Source organism: Musa acuminata, chromosome BXJ2-7, assembly GCF_036884655.1.
Source record: "Musa acuminata AAA Group cultivar baxijiao chromosome BXJ2-7, Cavendish_Baxijiao_AAA, whole genome shotgun sequence".
NCBI lineage: Eukaryota > Viridiplantae > Streptophyta > Magnoliopsida > Zingiberales > Musaceae > Musa > Musa acuminata.
The window spans coordinates 30658302-30678813 of NC_088344.1; the positions used below are offsets into that span (position 1 = coordinate 30658302).

The following is a 20512-nucleotide window of genomic DNA, read 5'->3' on the forward strand; positions in this document are numbered from 1 at the left end:
TTATTAGAATGATATCAAATTTAAAATTACTGTATGTATGATTATTAGGATGGAGTTCAAAACCGACAGCATAATGACGCAAGCAATTGCGCCAATTAATGCAGGTTAGTTGGTAGTTAATGAAAAGCCAACATCTCAATTGACCACCAAATAGGTTAGCAGATGGTAACTTATGACGTCTCAATCTTATCTTTGTTATGTATCCTTTGCCTCCAAAAAAAAGAAAGATCAAAATATTTATCACATAAATAAATCTCAATAAAAAGCCAATATTAAAAGAAAGAATACTAAATATAATTTTCTGATTTGATGACTAATTAGAATGTCACGGGAAACATTAACTTCGAGTTTGACTGTGAAGGAACAATTTGTCAGGAGAAAATATAGTTTATTCTTTGCTATCAAAATGATGTCAAAATGAAGGTAAGTTTTCTATTTGATTAATTTTGTTCTTTTAGGTTTAACCTATTTAAATCATGTACAAAAAAAATTAAATAGCAAACAATTATTAAAAATCAAATTATAAGTTCAGCAAAAAAGTTCACTTTCCCCATGTCTTTAACTGTTCCTTCTCTTCTTTTAATCCTATGGTCAATGACACTATCTGTCCAACTGAAGTACGATTAGAATCACTCATATCTCAGTTCGTATCCTTCCAAATGTGTTCATCGACAACTTTACACCACCTGTTCTTTCCATCATTTTAATCATGTCAGTAATGAGACCAAGATGAAATGGTGATGCAGCGCGGCCCCATCATTTCCTTGGCTCCTTGATCAAGGAGATACCACAAGGTCCCATCATGTCCCCACTTTGTGGAAAAAGGAGAGTTTGGCCTACAGACGGAAGGAGGAGAGTATCATAACTTGCTGACCATGTGGAGTGGAGGAAGGAGGGGAGGACGAGGGAGGGGAGGCGCCGCCCCAAGCTGCAAGCCCGGCTTTTTCCTCTCCCCTTTCCCCGCCCTGACTCACCACCACGTGAAGTGGCCGAGTGCATGCATGCAGGCTTGCGTAAGATTTCCTTCACCATGAAGAATAGTCTTGTGAGGAAGTTTAAGCGAGATAAAAGGGACTGTCTGCCGCGGGATCCTCGTGTTGGAATGGTAGAACAGATTTAATTGATCTTTCATTATGCTGATTAATTGTGTATTGGATGATAAGATCAACCTCATCAGAAAAAGACATCTGTGGATGCTTTACTTCACGGGAAATTGTGAGATGGATGTTGCAAACTGTGACTTCCTTCTTGTCGTGTGGCAATTCTTGTGTGTTGTTGTCGTCCTGTTGATATTGTAGAGTTGAAATCAATCGCTGTGGATGATGACACATGTGATGATTCAGACATGGACTTGACAAGAAAAAGATTTGAATGCGATCATGATGATCGGATATTGATTGTGTTAATTAAAAATGATAAAGAATTTATACATATGGGTTTTGTTTTTCAAATAAAAAAGAGTTAGAGAATTTTATTGATGAATGGAAAATAATCCATTCGCGTCAGCACAAACCAAAATCAAAAAGTTTGCAGGCACTAATATGATTGGGCAGTCGATTAGCAACACAATTTTTTTTTTCTTTTCTCAGAATATATATTATTTTCTAATAATTAATAGGTTTCAGTTGGAACATGTCTTTAACAATATTTAAAATTATTTAAAATTCTACAATGAGAAAGAAATTGTCTACTAAAGATATTGATCATCATCTTGAAGTCAGATTCGATGTGGACACTACCAAAATCATCTTCAAAAATTAAACAAAATTCTTTCTACAGTTTTTGCTTCACAATAATTGTTGTCTGTCTTGTTAAGATATGCGTAATCATGTCTATATTATTTATAGCTTTTTAATTAATTGATTAAGATTGAAGACGATGTATAACATCAAGATGTGGCTGAAATAGGGTTTGAATTCCATTTCCATTTCCATATATATATATATATATAGAGAGAGAGAGAGAGAGAGAGAGACCATTATACAACATTTCCCTTCAGCTTCCTCGTAAAATCTCATGCATACTGGGTGGAGAGGTGGGGGAGGCGACATGATCTTATGAAAAGCATGCATCTTCTCACATGAGAGAGAGAGAGAGAGAGAGAGAGAGAGAGAGAGAGAGGGCATCACCACCTGAGGAGGAACAAATGCAGCTTTTGCACACATTTTATGAGTACCAGATGGACTAAAGGAATCCAGAAAGAGATGAGAACATGATATGGTGGCACAAATGGACAGAGTAGGTGTGATGAAAAGGTGGATTCCTTGCCCTGTCAACAGCTCTTTGGCGGTGGTCGATGACAGCCTCTCCGGCTCCACCACTTGATCGTATCATTTAGGGACATTGTAGGGCACGTTATGTGGGTGATAAATATTGGAAGACCTGCACGGCTCCTCACAGCTTTATGGGGAGCAGACAAATAGCTACATTACATGTTTCTTCTCATCGATCTTCTTCTTGAAATCTGTGTCGCCTGAGGCAAGAAAGTAAAGATCCGTCTCATCACTCAAAAATCTCATTTTTGTTTCAAATTCAATCAACAAATCAAAAATAATAATGATATTAATCTTCTTCTTTCCCAGTCTAATAATATATCTAAGCTGTGTTTACAAATTCATATGAAGTCGTCGGAATCGACTTTATTTTTACTCATGTGGGTTGGGAATAAATGATATTATGACTTCTCTAATCTTTCTCAAATTCTAAAAATTATAATTCGATTCCATACCATTCCATTCTCTAGTCACAATTAATCAAAACGGATTGGTGGATTGTGAGTTCGGTGTCAAATTATAAAACTTCATTCGTTGGGAATTGGGTATATGAAATCAACTCACTCACTCATTTAAACCTCATTCATAATTGCCGGTATCTAAATTTTATTCTTTCATGATTCTACCTAAAATTCAATTCAATAATGTAAAATCCAAAAACTTCATTTTTATTGCACTTGCCAAAATAATATAATAGTGATATCGTGAGTCTAATTATATATTACTCCTATAATTATTTATCTTTAACATTTTGATTCTTATACTTTCAAAAGTTATATTGAGATTTTTATACTTATGTAAATGAAACATTGAGATTATCAAATAAGAGTAAAAATCAAAATATATAAAGTTAAAAATTAAGAGAGAATTTTTTTTTTATAGCAACGGGATTAAATTGTTTCACTTTCGTAAATATAGGGATCTCAATATAATTTTTAAAAATATAAGGATCGAAATACTAAAAGTAACTAATTACATGAGTAATTTGTAATAAGTTGGATATTATGTATTGCCTAATCTTTCCACGATTAAACCTCATCAACTCTCCAAACTATAGCACAATGACATACCTAACATTTGATGTTCATGCAATATTTCACCGATCTGTAAATTAAAATTATCTATTATATATATATATATTTTTTTCCTATGCTTAATTGGGTCAAGTGTTTTATTAGTAAAAGATTGAAGTTTTTATTAGTCTTTAAAATCTTATTATTTTATCTATAATTACTCTAATTATTATTCACTAAAATCCTTATGTAAGTTGAATCATTTATCTTGAATCAAGTATAGGTCTAATTATAGTTGATTGTTGTATTCTGAGTCTAGCTCAATCTGAAATAGTACATAATAAAGTTAGTTAGCTACTAGAAACAATACATTAGAAATTATGATGGGAAGAGGAACAGAGAGTTTTGTAGTAGAATTTTAATGAGATAAGGCTCACCAAACAAAAAAAGATGGGTCGAGGGAACACGAGGAGATGGTTGTTGAGATGGAGACTTGAAGAGCATGGGAGATGCCATCCCGGATCTTCCATTTCTAAATGTCCTTTTGTAGAGGATAAGGGCGTCAAAGAATATATTTAATTGAAGTCTTGTGTTAAATAGCCTAAAACTACAATTAAGACTTCAAAGATCTTATTAGTGTATGTTGTTGTTGGCATGTACCTACGATAAGGAATCGAGCTTAACGTGCGAGAATGATACGTACAACTTCAAAACAATTCGAAGGAAACTACTTTGATCAATGTTATAATTATGGTATCATTTAAGTTAAACTTTTTTAATTATAATTTTTGCTATGAATTATTCGATGAGCATAGTATTTGAAATCAATCGAGATATAAAACTATATCGAAAAGATACTTGACAAAGCACGTTAGTAGAGATTCAAAGAGTTCAGTCAAAAGAGTTCGATGAGCATACCTTGAGTTATGATTATATCTAATATTGAGAATAGTTATATGCATCGTCAAACCATCAATATCATCGTAGAATCGTATGTTGAATCTGAGGGATATAGAACAATAATTTTCTTATCAATCAATGTCAGTTAATAATAAAGCTAATCTATTTATCGAGTTAACATGTCGAAAGCCAACCATTAATATTTTCTTATTAGCTTTGATATGTAAATCTATAATATTTATTTTTTTATTCTTGTTTGAAAGATGATTATTCTTAATTTTATAGTACAAGATTTTGAACGTATATTATCCACCCCACTTGGTATTAGACAATTTGGAATGACGATGTAAATCTAATTATCAAACCATGCGTATTGCTTGACTACTTCGTCGTGGGTGCCTCATGCCATGATTGACAATAGTGATTGATGGGGATATAAAGAGGAATATCCTTTGTATATGAACAAATACTAGAAGACCATAATACGCAGCGGAATAAAATGGAAACACAATCAAACAGAACACCAAGATATACGTGGAAAACCCCTTCAATGTGAAGGGTAAAAACCACGGGGCAAACTAGAGATAATCCACTATGAGAATAATGAATGTACAAATCTCAATCTCTTGCCCAAAACCCTAGCAACAACCACAAGAGAATAACTGGGATACAAGGATCACGTCACTGCCCACAATATCTAAAACTCCCAAGTAATCACAGCAAGAGCCTATTGTAGATTTGATCTAACCTGAGATGAGAACACTGCTAGATAATTGAGAACAGTCTCTCTGCGTTGTCCTTGTCTTCTTCCCTTTTTTTCTCTTCGTTTTCTGCCTTGTTCTCCTTCTTCTCTTTGGAATCTCGTGGCTATAAAGATCTGCCTCGTTGCTGCCTTTTTATAGCTTTAATCTGCCTCTAAAACGCAGCCACCATACCCCCCTAATCTTAATTAGGGTTAGGTTAAGAGGGGGTGTGGGCTGTGGGCTGATAAAGCCCACATGGGCTGAATATGGGCCATCAGCCGAACAACCTCCCCCTTCAGCCCATAAGGGAGGTTGTCCCATGACTCCTCAATGTGAAGCCATGCCGACCAACTGTTGGCATATCTCCTGTCTTTCTTTTGGTAATGTCTTTGTCAATATGTCTGCTCCGTTGTCATCTGTATGAATTTTCTAAAGCTGCAACTGCTTCTCTTCAAATACATTTCGAATCCAGTGGTATCTGACATCTATATGCTTTGACTTGGAATGAAACATTGGGTTCTTACACAAATGGATGGCACTCTGGCTGTCACAATGCACCACATAATTTTTCTGTTTCAGCCCCAATTCTTGTAAGAATTCTTTCATCCATAACATTTCTTTGCATACATCTGTAGCAGCAATATATTCTGCTTCTGTGGTGGAGAGAGCAATACACCTTTGTAACCTGGATTGCCATGACACAGCTCCCCCTGCAAAAGTAAGTACATAACCTGAAGTAGACTTCCTCGTATCTATATCTCTTGCCATATCTGCATCTGTGTAACCTGTTAACACAAGTGGTCCACCTCCAAAGCTTAAACAAACCTTAGAGCTCCCTCTGAGATATCTAAAAATCCACTTCACTGCTGCCCAGTGCTCTTTGCCTGGATTTGCAAGAAATCTGCTAGTAACACCCACTGCATATGCGATGTCTGGCCTCGTACATACTATTGCATACATTAAACTTCCAACTGCTGAAGCATAAGGAACCTTTTGCATTTTCTCCTTCTCCTCATCACTTGACGGACTCTGTTCTGAGCACAACTTGAAGTGACCAAACCATTTGATGTATACACAATGATCTGAAGCCGTTCTTTTATATCCATTTTCTGTCATAAATGAATCAAACTTTCTGTACCACTGTCTTGGAGCTTGCTTTAGCCCATACAAGCTCTTCTTCAACTTGCAGACAAAATTATCTTTACCTTTGATTTTGAAGCCTTCTGGTTGCTTCATATAAATTTCCTCCTCCAAATCACCATGAAGGAAAGCTGTCTTCACATCTAACTGCTCAACCTCCAAGTCCTGGCTAGCAGCAATACCAAGAGCAACACGAATAGAAGACATTTTAACAATAGGAGAAAATATCTCTTCAAAGTCAATACCTTTCTTTTGACCAAAGCCTTTCACAACCAATCTAGCTTTGTACTTTGGTTGAGAACAATATTCTTGAGTCTTCAACCTAAAAACCCACTTGTTCTTCAAGGCCTTCATTCCATTTGGTAGCAGCACCAAATCATAAGTGTGGTTCTTCTGAAGAGCATCCATCTCTTCCTGCATAGCAATTAACCACTTCTCTTTCTGCTCACTCTCAATTGCTTCTTGGTAACTCTCTGGTTCACCTGCATCAGTAAGCATCACATACTCATCTATAGAGTATCTTCTGGAAGGTTGACGTTGTCTAGAAGATCTTCTCAACTGAGGTTCTGCGGGAACTTGCTCTCCTACTTCTTCTTGCTCAACATGTCCTGCAGGTAAATCAACATCAGGCTCTACACTATTTTCCTGCACATTTCCCCCATCACCCTGATATACTGGAGGAATAACTGGGTCACAATCTGCTAATCCTTCTGCAGAAGTCTTGGCTGGTGCCTTCTTCTTCAAATCCTCAAAGGTTTGATCCTCAAAGAAGACCACATCTCTGCTCTGAATACCTTCTGCTTTTCTGGATCTCAAAGCCTGTAACCAAACTGATCATGTGAGTAACCAAGAAAAATACATTCTTTAGATTTACCATCCAGCTTGGACCTCTCATTATCTGGAACATGTGCAAATGCACGACAACCAAACACTCTCAAATGCCTGTAGGAAACATCTTTCCCTGACCATACATGCTCTGCAACATCACCATCTAGGGCTGTACATGGTGATAAGTTGATCACATCAACTGCAGTCCTTAAAGCCTCATCCCAAAACCTTTTGGGTAGCTTGGCCTGTGAAAGCATACATCTGATCTTTTCCATGATGGTGCGGTTCATCCTCTCTGCAATTGCATTATGCTGAGGTGTACCAGGAACTGTCATCTCATGTTGGATCCCATGTGACCTACAATAGTCATTAAACAATCCCGTATACTCACCACCATTATCTGATCTTATGCATTTCAATTTCCTTTCTGTCTCCCTTTCAACCCTGGCATGAAACTCTTTGAAGACATTAATAACCTGATCTTTGGTCTTCAAAGCATAAGCCCAAACTTTTCTGGAAAAATCATCTATAAAAGTGACAAAATAAAGTGCACCACTTATACCAAGAACATCAATAGATCCACCAGGAGTTTTTATTCTCAAAGGGCCACATACATCTGTATAAACACGGTCTAAGGCATGCATTTTTCTAGACAAAGCAGCACTAGCAAATGAAACTCTATGTTGTTTACCAGCCAAACAATCAATACAAGGGTTCAGATGTATACCTCTGAGATCTGGTAATACCTCTCTCTTGGAAAGAGCTTGCAGCCCCTTCTCGCTCATGTGTCCCAATCGCCTATGCCACAACTCCATACTGAAGTCTTTCTCTGTAGCATTTAACTGCTCACCATAAGCTTTAGCCTGCAACCTGTACAAAGTATGACATTTCTTTCCACTAGCTATAACAAGAGAACCCTTACTGAGCTTCCATTGCCCTCTATGAAATCTGCTTTCATACTCTTCATCATCTAGTCTTCCAACTAAAATTAAATTTAGCCTCAAGTCAACCACATGCCTCACATCCTTAAGTACCAACTTGCAGCCAAGGTTGGTCTTTAAATGGATATCACCCATGCTAATGATGTCTGCTGTGCCATAGTTGCCCATCTTGACAACACCAAAGTTTCCAGACCTGTATGTAGCAAAAAACTCCCTCCGTGGTGTAGCATGATAAGAAGCACCTATGTCAATCACCCACTCAAGATCCTGACACACACAAGAAAAAATATCATCAGAAGGAGACAAAATCAAATAATCACCACCTTGCACTGTAGTTGTAGTATTATCCTTTGACTCTGTAGACTCCACTTCTTTTCCCTTTTTCTTGTTCTTCTTAGGTTGCTTACATTGGTTCTTGTAATGTCCTTTCTCACCACAGTTATAGCAAACAATATCTTTTCTTGATCTTGACTTGCTCCTACCCATACGTGAACTGCTTCTAGACTTTGACCTTCCTCTGTTCTCTGAGATAAGTGCCTGTGAATCATTCTGAGATGTTGCCGAACCCTTTCTTCTCAACTCCTCATTCAACAAATTGCTTGTTACTTGACTCATAGTGACAATACCATCTGGCGCAGAATTACTAAGGGAAACCACCAGTGTCTCCCAACTTTCTGGTAATGAACTGAGAAGTAACAATGCCTGCAACTCATCATCAAGAGACATTCTCATAGAGGATAACTGGTTAGTAATACTCTGCATTTCATTCAAATACTCAGCAATAGAAGTACCCTCTCTATATTTTAGGTTCACAAGTTTTCTGATCAAAAAAGCTTTGTTGCCAGCTATTTTTCTTTCATAGAGACTTTCCAATTTTTTCCAAAGAGAATATGCAGAAATTTTAGTAGAAACATGGTGAAAGACACTATCATCAAGCCACTGTCTAATAAACCCAATTGTTTTTCGATCTAACCTCTTCCACTCATCATCTGTCATAGTTGTAGGTTTTGCACTATCCCCTTGCAAAGGTCCATACAAATCTTTGCAATACAAGAGATCTTCCATTCTTGGTTTCCATATCATCCAATTATTTCCATTCAAACTAATCATGCGAAAAATATTACTGGCCTCCATGTTCAAATACAAAAATTAAATCACCAAAACCCCGCTCTGATACCAGTTGATGGGGATATAAACAGGAATATCCTTTGTATATGAACAAATACTAGAAGACCATAATACGCAGCGGAATAAAATGGAAACACAATCAAACAGAACACCAAGATATACGTGGAAAACCCCTTCAATGTGAAGGGTAAAAACCACGGGGCAAACTAGAGATAATCCATTATGAGAATAATGAATGTACAAATCTCAATCTCTTGCCCAAAACCCTAGCAACAACCACAAGAGAATAACTGGGATACAAGGATTACGTCACTGCCCACAATATCTAAAACTCTCAAGTAATCACAGCAAGAGCCTACTGTAGATTTGATCTAACCTGAGATGAGAACACTGCTAGATGATTGAGAACAGTCTCTTTGCGTTGTCCTTGTCTTCTTCCCTTTCTTTCTCTTCGTTTTCTGTCTTGTTCTCCTTCTTCTCTTTGGAATCTCGTGGCTATAAAAATCTGCCTCGTTGCTGCCTTTTTATAGCTTTAATCTGCCTCTAAAACGTAGCCACCACACCCCCTAATCTTAATTAGGGTTAGGTTAAGAGGGGGTGTGGGCTGTGGGCTGATAAAGCCCACATGGGCTGAATATGGGCCATCAGCCCAACAGTGATAATACTAACGGTGTGATAAACGAATACGATGATGATAATACATACTAGCGGTAGATTGTGGCGGCGTAATCACCCACAAAGCAACAAAGTTTGTGTCATCACTGCCTTTAGAACAATTGAATTCTTTGTCAAAAGCTGAAAAATATATCTCTCCTTTTAGCAAAAACTAAAAAATATAGTGGCATAATGGGGAAGATGAAAAAGGATTTCTTAAAAGATGAAGGGAGTGAAAGAGACTGATAGAGGGAAGAGAACATGACAATGATAGCATGAAATAAAAATAATTTAATGAAAGAGGATGTGAGGATGAGAGAAAAACAGTGAGTTAGATAGAAGATAAGAGTTAATGAGGGTGTGGTGTGGCGGCTAGGGATGATACATGACAATAGTGTTGGGTCCAATCATGTTAATTAAATATAAAGAAAAGATAAAGTTATTAAAATAAGAAGAGAGAGAAAAGAAAAAGTAGAATGAGAATAAAAAATGAAGTATTAAAAGTAAGACGAATAAAAAATAACTTGTCCAAGAGAATAATAGAAAGTGAATAACGTTTTCTTTGACCATTCAAAAAGTAAAAATAAAATATATTTTAAAAAAGACATGATTATATTAATATTAAAATTAATTATCTAATAATCGTCATCCCTAATGTCACGATCGATCGATATCTATAAAATTATCATCAATGTGTTATTATCATTTTAGTAATCAAGATAGCTTCAAGTCCATAAGGATTTGAATCTCAAGTCATACCTAAAAAGCTTATACTTATAGCTCAATGTGCATAATATTATTAAAATTAAAAATATTTTAAAGAATATTATATCTTCTAATTCATATTAACATGATAGCTTTGATCGATTAAAATCTGCATATCGATTTTTGATTATCCCAAAATATTTATCATATTATGTCATCGTAAATAAATCAAGTTGAGTCTGTCTTAATCTATAGATATATGATGTTACTAAGAAAATAAGATATATCGAGAGAACACAACTTAATTACCCAAAGTATATACAGTCTATAAGCATCTTCCTATCTCAAATAAGTCACTAATACATTTATGCATGAATGTTATTATATCTCAAGTGGTCCAACTTTGAATTACCAATCTTGACTTTACACCCGCTGATACTTCTGTGGAAGCTCAAAGGGAGAGGCATGGAGAGATTATTGGCGTCGCCATCAGTCCTCCTTAGCGCATGAAGACAGCCATAATAATGCAACCATGGAAAGCTGATGATGCCTTTCTTTTTCTCTGCCCTCACCTAACATCTCTAATGCTATCGTACCATTTGATGTAATATATGCGATCGAGGAGGAGTCCGAAACATCACACCATGATCGGATTAGATTGACTATATTTGTTGACTTCCCTTATGTTTTTTATTTGTTAGAAATATTTACATGTGAGCAATAAAAACAGATAAACTAGAAGAATAATCTCATATCGTTAAGAATATATATATATATATATATATATATATATATATATATTATGTGTATCTAAAAAAACTAAGCCTAAGTCTCGCATCATTAAGAAAAAAATTATGATAAGTAGATGGATTGAGATGGTAGTAATCTCATATTATTAAGGACTCAAATGGTCAAACTATTTATAACAAGATTGAAAGCTTTAAACTTTGGATCTATTGAAATGATATTATTTGATATAATATATGATAACTCGTTATTTGATTTTCAACAAGCTTTCTTTCAAAAAATAGTCTTAAATTTTTATATCATACAAAAAAATGAACGAATGGAAAATGTTTTAATTGTTAGGAACAACCGTAAGTAGGTTAAAGACATCACATTCGATACATGAGAACTTTAATTTCTTCCTTAAATTTCAACAATGTTGAAGTGGATGTGCCTTCATTGAGTTCCATCATCTTTGACTAAGCTCATTTCTATCTCCAAAAAATAAATAAATAAATAAATATAATTTATTTTATTATAAAATATAATTAAAACATAAAAAAGATCATTAAGCAAGAGAATAATGTCAGTGCAATGACACTCCATAAAATATCTTTTACCTTAGAATAATTACCCATGACTCTTCTGATTGCTTGTATCTACAAAACTACTATATGAATAACAAGGAGGATATTCTTGGATGCACCTTTCGAGTAATGCATCTATTGAATGATATTTACAGGTCAATTCATTTTGATACAAATCATACATTTTTGGATGCATCAAACCCAAGCTACCACAATATGTTCAACTTGAACCAATAATGGTTGATGGTGAAGAGGTCAAAGATGAGGTAATCAATGTTGGTTGTGCTGTCAAATTCAGTAACCAAGAAAGAATGCAACTTTAGAATGGCATTGAGGATACACTTAACCAATGAAGAAAAAGTAGAATTCCAGATGATCATCTGTATTGACTATTGAGTCCACCATCATCCACAACAGGGCCAAGATTGAATGAAGCACATCATCATCTACATAACACAGAATAATAGTGGTAGGTTAATGCCTCCACACACACATCAGCATTGAACTCTTTCGACAGCCTACATTGAATGTTTGAACCATCTCAAGTCTGATTTCCTCATTTGATCAACACTGTATATCTCACCTAATGTAAAAAACTTTGCTTCAATTGAGAAAAAATAATTCATCGGCCATATTATTTAGTATCAAAAATTGAATTGACTTATGAGGATTGGATGAATGTATGTACCAATATTGATTTATATTTAAGTGTTTTAGTTAATGATTTAGGCTTGATAAAATTAATTAGTCAATTATTTCATTTGATCGAGTTGTAATAAGTGTGATAAGGTGAGTAGGAAAAGCTTATATAAGATTTAAGTTTTAATGAGCTTCTCTAGAGGTTGATGCAAATAAACGAATTTTTGTTCGACGTTTCCGAGCTATATATTTCCTTCTGATCATTAAATCAAATTAAATTTTAATGAATAACTAATTAATTTTGATTCTTTCAGTTATCCTTTTCCCCTCTCACAGTCCATTAATAACAAAACGGATTATTTTGATATATAAAATATAAATTCTAATTATTATTATTATTATTATTAACTTAAAATTAAGTATTTTGGTTAATAATAAATAACTCACACATCAAATGAGTGTATAATCATTGGTTTGAGTTAAGATATTATAGATAATATTAAATAATTCAGACCATAATTCTAAATTATCACAAAACAACGAGAAAAGACTAATTGAAGCGGTTGGAGATTAGTAGGAAGTGTTTTCTAGAAAGGAATAGAGTGATGATTTGGAGCCATTCTTTTTGTTCTTTTGTATTAGCATGAGTGGAGCCTTTCATAGGTGAAATGGAGGTTGATGGAAAGATGGAACCCGACCAAGATTTATTGAAACTATTTAGCCTACATAGCTAGTGGTTCTATTCGATTTGATTTGAGTTGTCTTTAAATGAGTTTTGATTTATTAATTAAAAAATAATTCAATGTGGAAAAACATTATCCCTTTAAGAAGGTTTTAGAGTTATTGAAGCTTAAAATATCGACTAAATGGACGTAGATCTCATTGTCATCCAGTCAGTGTAGCTTATCATCTTCCCTTCCATAAAAATTAAGCCAATTGTAGAACAAATTTAGAACTAAATTATATATAACTAGAGAAAAAGATTATAAATATATAATATTTTCTATAGTATTTATATATAACTAGACAATCTTATCACATCAGTAGTATTCAATAGAAAATCTTAAAATATATAATATTTTCTATTGCATGAAATATTTTTATTTTCTAATTATAAGTATTTAGGGTCGGCTATAAAAAATAAGCTCGAACATTAATGAATGAGATTAAACACTTTTAGCTCTCTTTCCACTGTAATCTGATATGAAATATCTAATTTATTATAATATGCTCATATGGAGATACTATGATATATTTTTCAGCCCACGATATTATCTCATAGTTTTCAATTCAACCAACTCAAATATAACAGTTCATGAGCACATTCTTTTGGATAAAATTACAGTTGTTTCAAGGTACTTTTTTTCATTATCGAGGAATACATTAAAAAAATTAATTATTAATTAAAGCACTTAATTTTAAAATTCTTGAAAGATTGTTTCATGTACTAGTACGTATTTTGGTATTTAAGGGTTAAAGAGAGCTTTAGAAAATGATGATATTGACGGAAGCTCTCTTGGAATACTTTGTTAAACTTTGTATCTCTTGGATGTATCCTTGAGTGGTGAATTTTTTTTATTTTTAGTTTTGTATCCTTGTTTATTATCCTAGATGATATTTCTGTATTTCTTTGTGATTTTAAATTTGGTGATGAATTTTCTTTTCAATTTTATTAAAGTTTCATTGTGAGTTCGTTTCTTTTCTAGTATCGATTTTCTTTCAAAATTTATTGGTCTTGATATCAATTTTATATTGAGAGATTAACATGTATATGAAAAGTATTATGATATTAACATTTTTGTGTAGGAAAGATGTCTTGGGACTAGTACTATTTAAGGAAGACTAGAACGAGCAAAATGTATAAATCGAGTTTGAACTAAATCATGTTGGTCAGCATAGAATCAACCATCGCATCCAACGACATCAATAGATAATAATATACGAAGCTCATGAGAACAAAAACGAATAAAATTATCTCATTAAGTATTTTGATCATCGAATTTGCTCCCACGTTTCTAAAGAGTAAGAGATGATGTAATGGTGACTATTTACATCGAGTGAATTAAGTATTGATTCATCAAAACCAAATTAGAATACCAAGCTTCATTTCACCAATAATCATAATCTTTAGACACCAAACTATTAACCCATATTTTCTATCTTTGTAACCCTTCATGCCATTGTTAAGGGTGTGGGTCAATTCCAACACCTTATATATATATATATATATATATATATATATATATATATATATATATATATATATATATATATATATATATATATATATATATATATATATATATATATATATATATATATATAATCAAAGAACAAGAGAAGTAGAGTGATATGGAAACCTTTGGCAATCTGTTGAAGCACTTAAAATCTTGTAATGTGCCACCCCACTTGTGAAAATTATATTTGGAGATCAAAGAACAGCAAATGACTGTCTCGACATAAAAGATTGCAGTCTGACATATGGCTGACCCAATTCAGGTGTTTCTTTAATCAGTGAACAACTTCTGATTTCTTAGTTGGTCACTCGTCCTTCCAATTCAAATGTGGATCCAAGAAATCCAATCGAATTAATTGATATCAAACTTTAAAGCTTCATGTTCTTGGATTTGTGAATCTATGATGAGAAATTCGGATATATTATGTAGAAATTAAAATTTAATTATTTTATAAATATCTTATATATCTCTAGGAAATGATATATACAAATATTATTCGTAAGGATTCTTCTTTAGTAGATTTAAGAATGATAAATATTTTTAAAAAAATTTATATGAGAGAATATATAACGGAATTTCAACTTGAATATGGGTTGATTAAAATCGAACTTATAACTTGTTTCCATATATTAAATATTTTGACTCTTTTTGTGATCGTAGACAAAAACAAGCAAATTATGTAAATGATATGTTAGTTATCTTAAAATTTAATTTTATTATGGATTCTTGTATTATTCATGTATCGTCTCCTCTCACCTCCGTTTATCTCGTTAGATATTTTCCATCCAAAAACCATTAGCTAGTTTTCCCCGTAAAGAAAGAATGATTTTGAAACCCTAAGATAATTGACCACTCGATTATCCTCTCTATAAAAATGTGTAATCTTAGTCTTCAAATATCTACGACAAGAACTTTATATTAATAATGGCATTCTAAAGAGTCCAAGGTATAATTGAGTTTTATCGAATAAATTATATGATGCATTCGAAATCGAATTATATAATAATGTGTTGGATGCCATCTAGTGAAGCTATCTTCGGGCCCTCCTAATTATTGCCACTTCGAATGCATTTGTGTTAGACTTAAGAAACCAAGACATCGAATGATTAATTTCAAAAGATCGAGGAAGCAAATAATATAAATCCCCAACACAAAAGTTTTGCGTTGGATTTGGGTTGGATCCTCATCTTTTTTTGGCCCAAATATTTCGCCTTTTAGCTATACTTGCATGACGTGGGCCCAAAAGCAATTTGGAATCCGACCATATAACTTTTGTTGACGAGTCTATCTCGTAGTTATTGATGCAGAGACGTATTTTCCTTTATTAGTCAGATTATTAACTTATATATATATATATATATATATATATATATATATATGGTTGTTGAATTCTCTCATAACACATCGTCGGCGTGCCCGATAAAACTTCAGACTAAGTAATAAAGTCTTTATAATTAAATTTATTAAAATTTGGGAGTCTTAGAGAGCTTATAAATACATATGAGAGGTTCTTTTTATAATAAGATTACAATATTGAGAAAAATATGTTAAAGCGGAATAATTATTTTCCTTTTTGTTTATCAAAATGGGTTCCTCATCAAAATAACTTGATATCAAAATGTAAATATCAATTAGTATAGCATAAACAATAGAACAATAAATCAATCAACAACGTGAAAAACCTAATATGGGAAAAACCATGGACCGTAATCCACCTCATACTTCCACTATCGATAATAACGATAACAGATTTATAGTAAATCTTCTCTAGAATAACCAGAGGATCATATATCTTGACTCAATAATAATATATCATAATCAAATAAGATGGATCTCATCAAAAGATCATATATCTTGACTCAATAATAATATATCATAATCAAATAAGATGGATCTCATCAGAGAAATCTAAATCTCACAAAAATGGATATAGCAAGAAAGTATCTCAGAGAGAATAAACTGTAGATCAACACCGTTAAGATTATAGAGCTTGTTGTAAGTATTCTCTGAATAAAATTTAGACTAAAACTAAAAATATTTGACCACTGATCATCAAGCGAAAAAACTTAATCCTAATTTTTCTCTCTCGCTAGTGTTCACTATAAGCTCGCTGATCTCTAATTCGTTGCCCTCACCTTTTACCTTCTAATTAACATTTGGATTCAAAAAAAGCTCAATTGTCCAAACCGAGCTTTACCCAACAATGTGCAAAAATATCAAAGACGAATACACACTCTATTAGGATCACACCATGTTAAATATGAGGAATGTGCAATGATCATAGATGTAACTATAACACTTAAGGCATAACGATCACATGATATCAAGTTATCGATCGACCCCACGATGCTAAGATATCAACTATATTGTTGATGTGTAGCTTTGATAAGGGACAAGTCAAAACATGGCATGCGCGAAGACCAGTACAAGATCGTGCGCAAGCATGATTGAGCTATAAAAATGGGCATTAAAGTGAGATGTATAAGGTTTTAGGCAGTAGAACCAATGACAGAATAATTAGGTAGGCCCCACAGCCACATCCGATGTGAAGTGCGATTATTCTTTTTTTTATGTATACCAATTACTTACTTTCATCCCAGCTTAAATAAATTTAAAATATTATTTAAGTACAAAATATATGTGAACCCAATTTGAGCATTTCTGATGTATAAGAATGCTCGAAAAGTCAATATAACAAACAATATAGGGTACTCCTTAACTTCCATCTTAACTAGATCTACTAACTACCAATATATACATGCTCGTATGCCATGTATCCATCATGCTCCTTCCTACCTTATCAGACATTACATTTATCTGATTCCACCAAAAACACCATATGACGAGAAAGGAGGAAACACTGGAATTTCAACCCACCACAGGCTTCAATTTCAGAAAAAATGTCAGTGATCTGTTTCCCCTTTGATTCCTCCTGGTTTGATCAGTAGTTGTGCCGAATGGATCAGAACTTCAGCAGCATGGATGACGAATTAGGCGATGATCTCAACCGGCGCCGCTGCAAACCTCGCTCGCTTCTGCAAGAGTGAATCAGTCAGTGACTCAACCCGAGCTGAATTAGATGAATAGATATCTAACTTCTGCATCAAAAGAATATTTAGTTCTCAGCAGTATAATTGATCTGTGTACGGTGAACACGTTTTAAGAGTTCATAATGATGTTTCTGTCATCGGTCACCCTCAGTGCAGCTATTCAACGAAACCATAATTCCAAGTCTAAACGAGAAGAACAGGTCTCGAGTTTGAAAAGGTCATGGATTTTCCTACCGAATCTTACATAATATTGTTGATCAATTGGCTGTGAAGAGCAGCGGGGCAGATGGGGTGTTGATTCTTCACCATGTCATTCTCAACTAAGATTAGCTTTGAAACTAGAAGAAAGAGTAGCTGGTGGAGAGCAGTTCCAAATATTCCCATGAATTTAGATCTAAAACAAGAAAGATGATTCTGATCCAAAGCTATGCTTAAAGGTTTGTTCCTTTACCCAAAAAGAACCATGAAGGAGCTTGTTCTTCTTCCTCCAAATGGAACGCAGAGCTGGACCGGCTTTGCATGTACGGGTTAGGAATGCCCATCTAATTATCAACTAGGTTGATGACCTTTTCTGGAATTCGCTTACAGATCATATTCGTATTCCCGATTATGATCTGAAGGAAAAAGAATCATATCTTCCGTGTGCTTGTCGTTAGTTTGATTCAAGATTCCAACACAGTGAGTGAGCTCGGAAGCAGGAGTTCGCTTACTGATCCCACAAATCGAGCTAAAGATTCATTGGCGAGCAGAGAAGAAGCAGAGAAAAGCACGCACCTCCTTTCGTCCAGTTCCTACTGCCGGTACCGGCAGCTGTGTCGTCGTCGTTGGGGCACCACCGTCCGTCATGGCGCACAGGTTCATAATCTTCTCAGCCGCCTCAATCGCATTCCTGCTGTCCTGCATCAGCTTCTCCACTTCGGCCTTGGGAAGCCTCATCTTAAGGCGGATCGACTCATCCATGTTCTCCTCCGCCTCGACATTCGAGCTGCGGCCGACCGAGGACAAGTCTGACATGGCTCGACGGGCGAGCATGAGGCTCTCCAGCCGCTCCTTGGCGCTCACCTGCAGCTCCCCGGACCAAACCCTACGCGGACCTCTTTGATGATCGGGTGCCCGCGGGAGCTCTACAAGAAAGTAGAGCTTCCCCGTCTCTAGGTGAGCATGAGAGTCAAGCGGCCGGGCTCGGTGGCCGAGCCGCTTCACCTCCTCCGACTCGAGGAGGTTGTAGCCCGGGTAGTCTCGGAGCACGTCCGCGGCCCGAGCTGGAGGCTTCGGCTTCAAGGTGGTGCCATCTATTTTCATTACCTTTATCATTCGCTTCTTTCCGCTCAAGCTATTACCCATCTTTCTCTACTTCTTCCTCTCGGATGGGGGAGTGAATTGGGAACGGAAGGTAGGGGGAGCGAGATCAGTCCAGGGATATATAGAGACAGAGAAGTGGACTGTGAGCAACGTGGGAAGTCGTCAGTCAAATGAACTGAGATGAAACGAAGATGTCCGGAAGTTTGACGGGTTACTAGAAAGACAAGTGGGTTTTCTATTGTGGCCACCACAAAACATGAAACCTCGATTGTCTTCTTCCTCTACGAAGTTTCTCAGCCTCCGCAGTATTTACGATCACTTCCCTTCGGATCCTTTAACTGCCGCAGTGAAAACCAAGTACTCGCCACCCACCAGAGATCGCGTGTCTGGCGCAATGTCATCCATGATCAACGCGTGATGGTCAAAGCACGTTTCCATGAAAGTTTATTACATGTTTCTTATGGTCCGCACACAATCAGCTCTTTTCCTTCTTTCTCTGTAACAACGGAGGGAGGTCTCACATAGGCTCCCACCTGCCACCTCTCGATGATGGAAATCGAGTTGACTTTTCCGGAAGAAGTTAGCGACCCCTTTCCTCCGGCTATTGATATTAGTGTACGAGGTACCACTGGATGACGATATGCTGACCAATTTTATTTACATTATAATATTCTTAAATCTTGACGTAGTTTTTATTCAGATTTCTTACCAAATGTAGGAGAGGTTATTGCATTAGATTTATCCATGCCTTCACGTACGTAGATACGATCTGAAAGCGAGTGGGACCTAATCTTTGAACGGTGTTCATGTCAGCTGTCGTCTTACATTTCTTCCCTGCTTTCGCGCTGGTAACTGAATATGAACCGGATGACTGCGTCCACTACATGGTTATCCAAAAGAAAGGTTTCAGTAACTATCATGGCTCTGGTGGAGGAGGACAAGATCCCAGTGTTAGGGGAACAAAGCCCGTGATTGACGGGCCTGAAATGGCTGCAGCGCTGAGTCTTTGTCGTTAGCAAGCAAAGGCCGCAGCAGGTTCGGGGAACATCGCTTGAAGAAGTCAGAGTGAGACTGGTTAATGACACGGCTTTTGATTTAAATGCTTATTTAACTCTTTGTTAGGAGTGGTCGCGAAGGTCGCTCTGTCAAAGCGCCGAGTAGCGACGACTTTGTCTTCACCACAGCGGGGTGACGCTGCAGCTCTCGTTGGACGGGGATTGTTCGTCGGCTCTCGCTTTTGCGACAGTAGCTGTTTCGTCACCGTGACTGCTTCATGACGACAGAGAGAAGGGGAAGACTCCTTTTAACTCGTAGAGACAAACCATCGCTGAAGTGTGAATTTAACTCATTATTCACGTGCCAATAACACCACAAATTTGTTCTTTGATTATTTTCTTCCCTTTTTCTTCTTTCCAAACTCATGTGATCAGTGAGAAAAAACAAATTGCCTCAACAAATTCTACTAAACCCCATTAATTTGCTAGGAAAAGTCCAACTGCAGGTCATCTTCCTGGTATGAACATTTGTGACCTTCATCAGAAACAATTCCATGAACCTTCGTGTGGGGCATGCAGAAATGAGGTTAATGTAGAGGCTTTACAATCACATGAACAGCAGAATTTATCCACTTATTTTGACTGGATCGA

At 35.6% G+C, this 20512-nt stretch overlaps 1 protein-coding gene across 1 annotated transcript; it reads right to left on the reverse strand.

Annotated features, from left to right (window-relative positions):
• Nucleotides 1–17099: 17099 nt before the first annotated feature.
• LOC135617549 (uncharacterized protein At1g66480-like) lies at nucleotides 17100–18966 on the reverse strand. Its single transcript, XM_065117893.1, has 2 exons — nucleotides 18339–18966; nucleotides 17100–17549 (listed from the first exon to the last, which is right to left on the reverse strand). The coding sequence occupies exons 1-2, from the start codon at nucleotides 18906–18908 to the stop codon at nucleotides 17505–17507; spliced, it is 615 nt and encodes a 204-aa protein (XP_064973965.1). The 5' UTR covers nucleotides 18909–18966; the 3' UTR covers nucleotides 17100–17504.
• Between the last annotated feature and the right edge of the window lie 1546 nt (nucleotides 18967–20512).

What these genes read in the sequence shown, in the direction of transcription:
- LOC135617549 (XM_065117893.1), bottom strand. Translation starts at nt 18,908, where the DNA reads ATGGGTAATAGCTTGAGCGGAAAGAAGCGAATGATAAAGGTAATGAAA. An exon ending in TAGGAACTGGACGAAAGGAG is followed by an intron (nt 17,550 to 18,338) that starts GTGCGTGCTTTT and finishes TCACTCTTGCAG; the next exon opens with AAGCGAGCGAGGTTTGCAGC.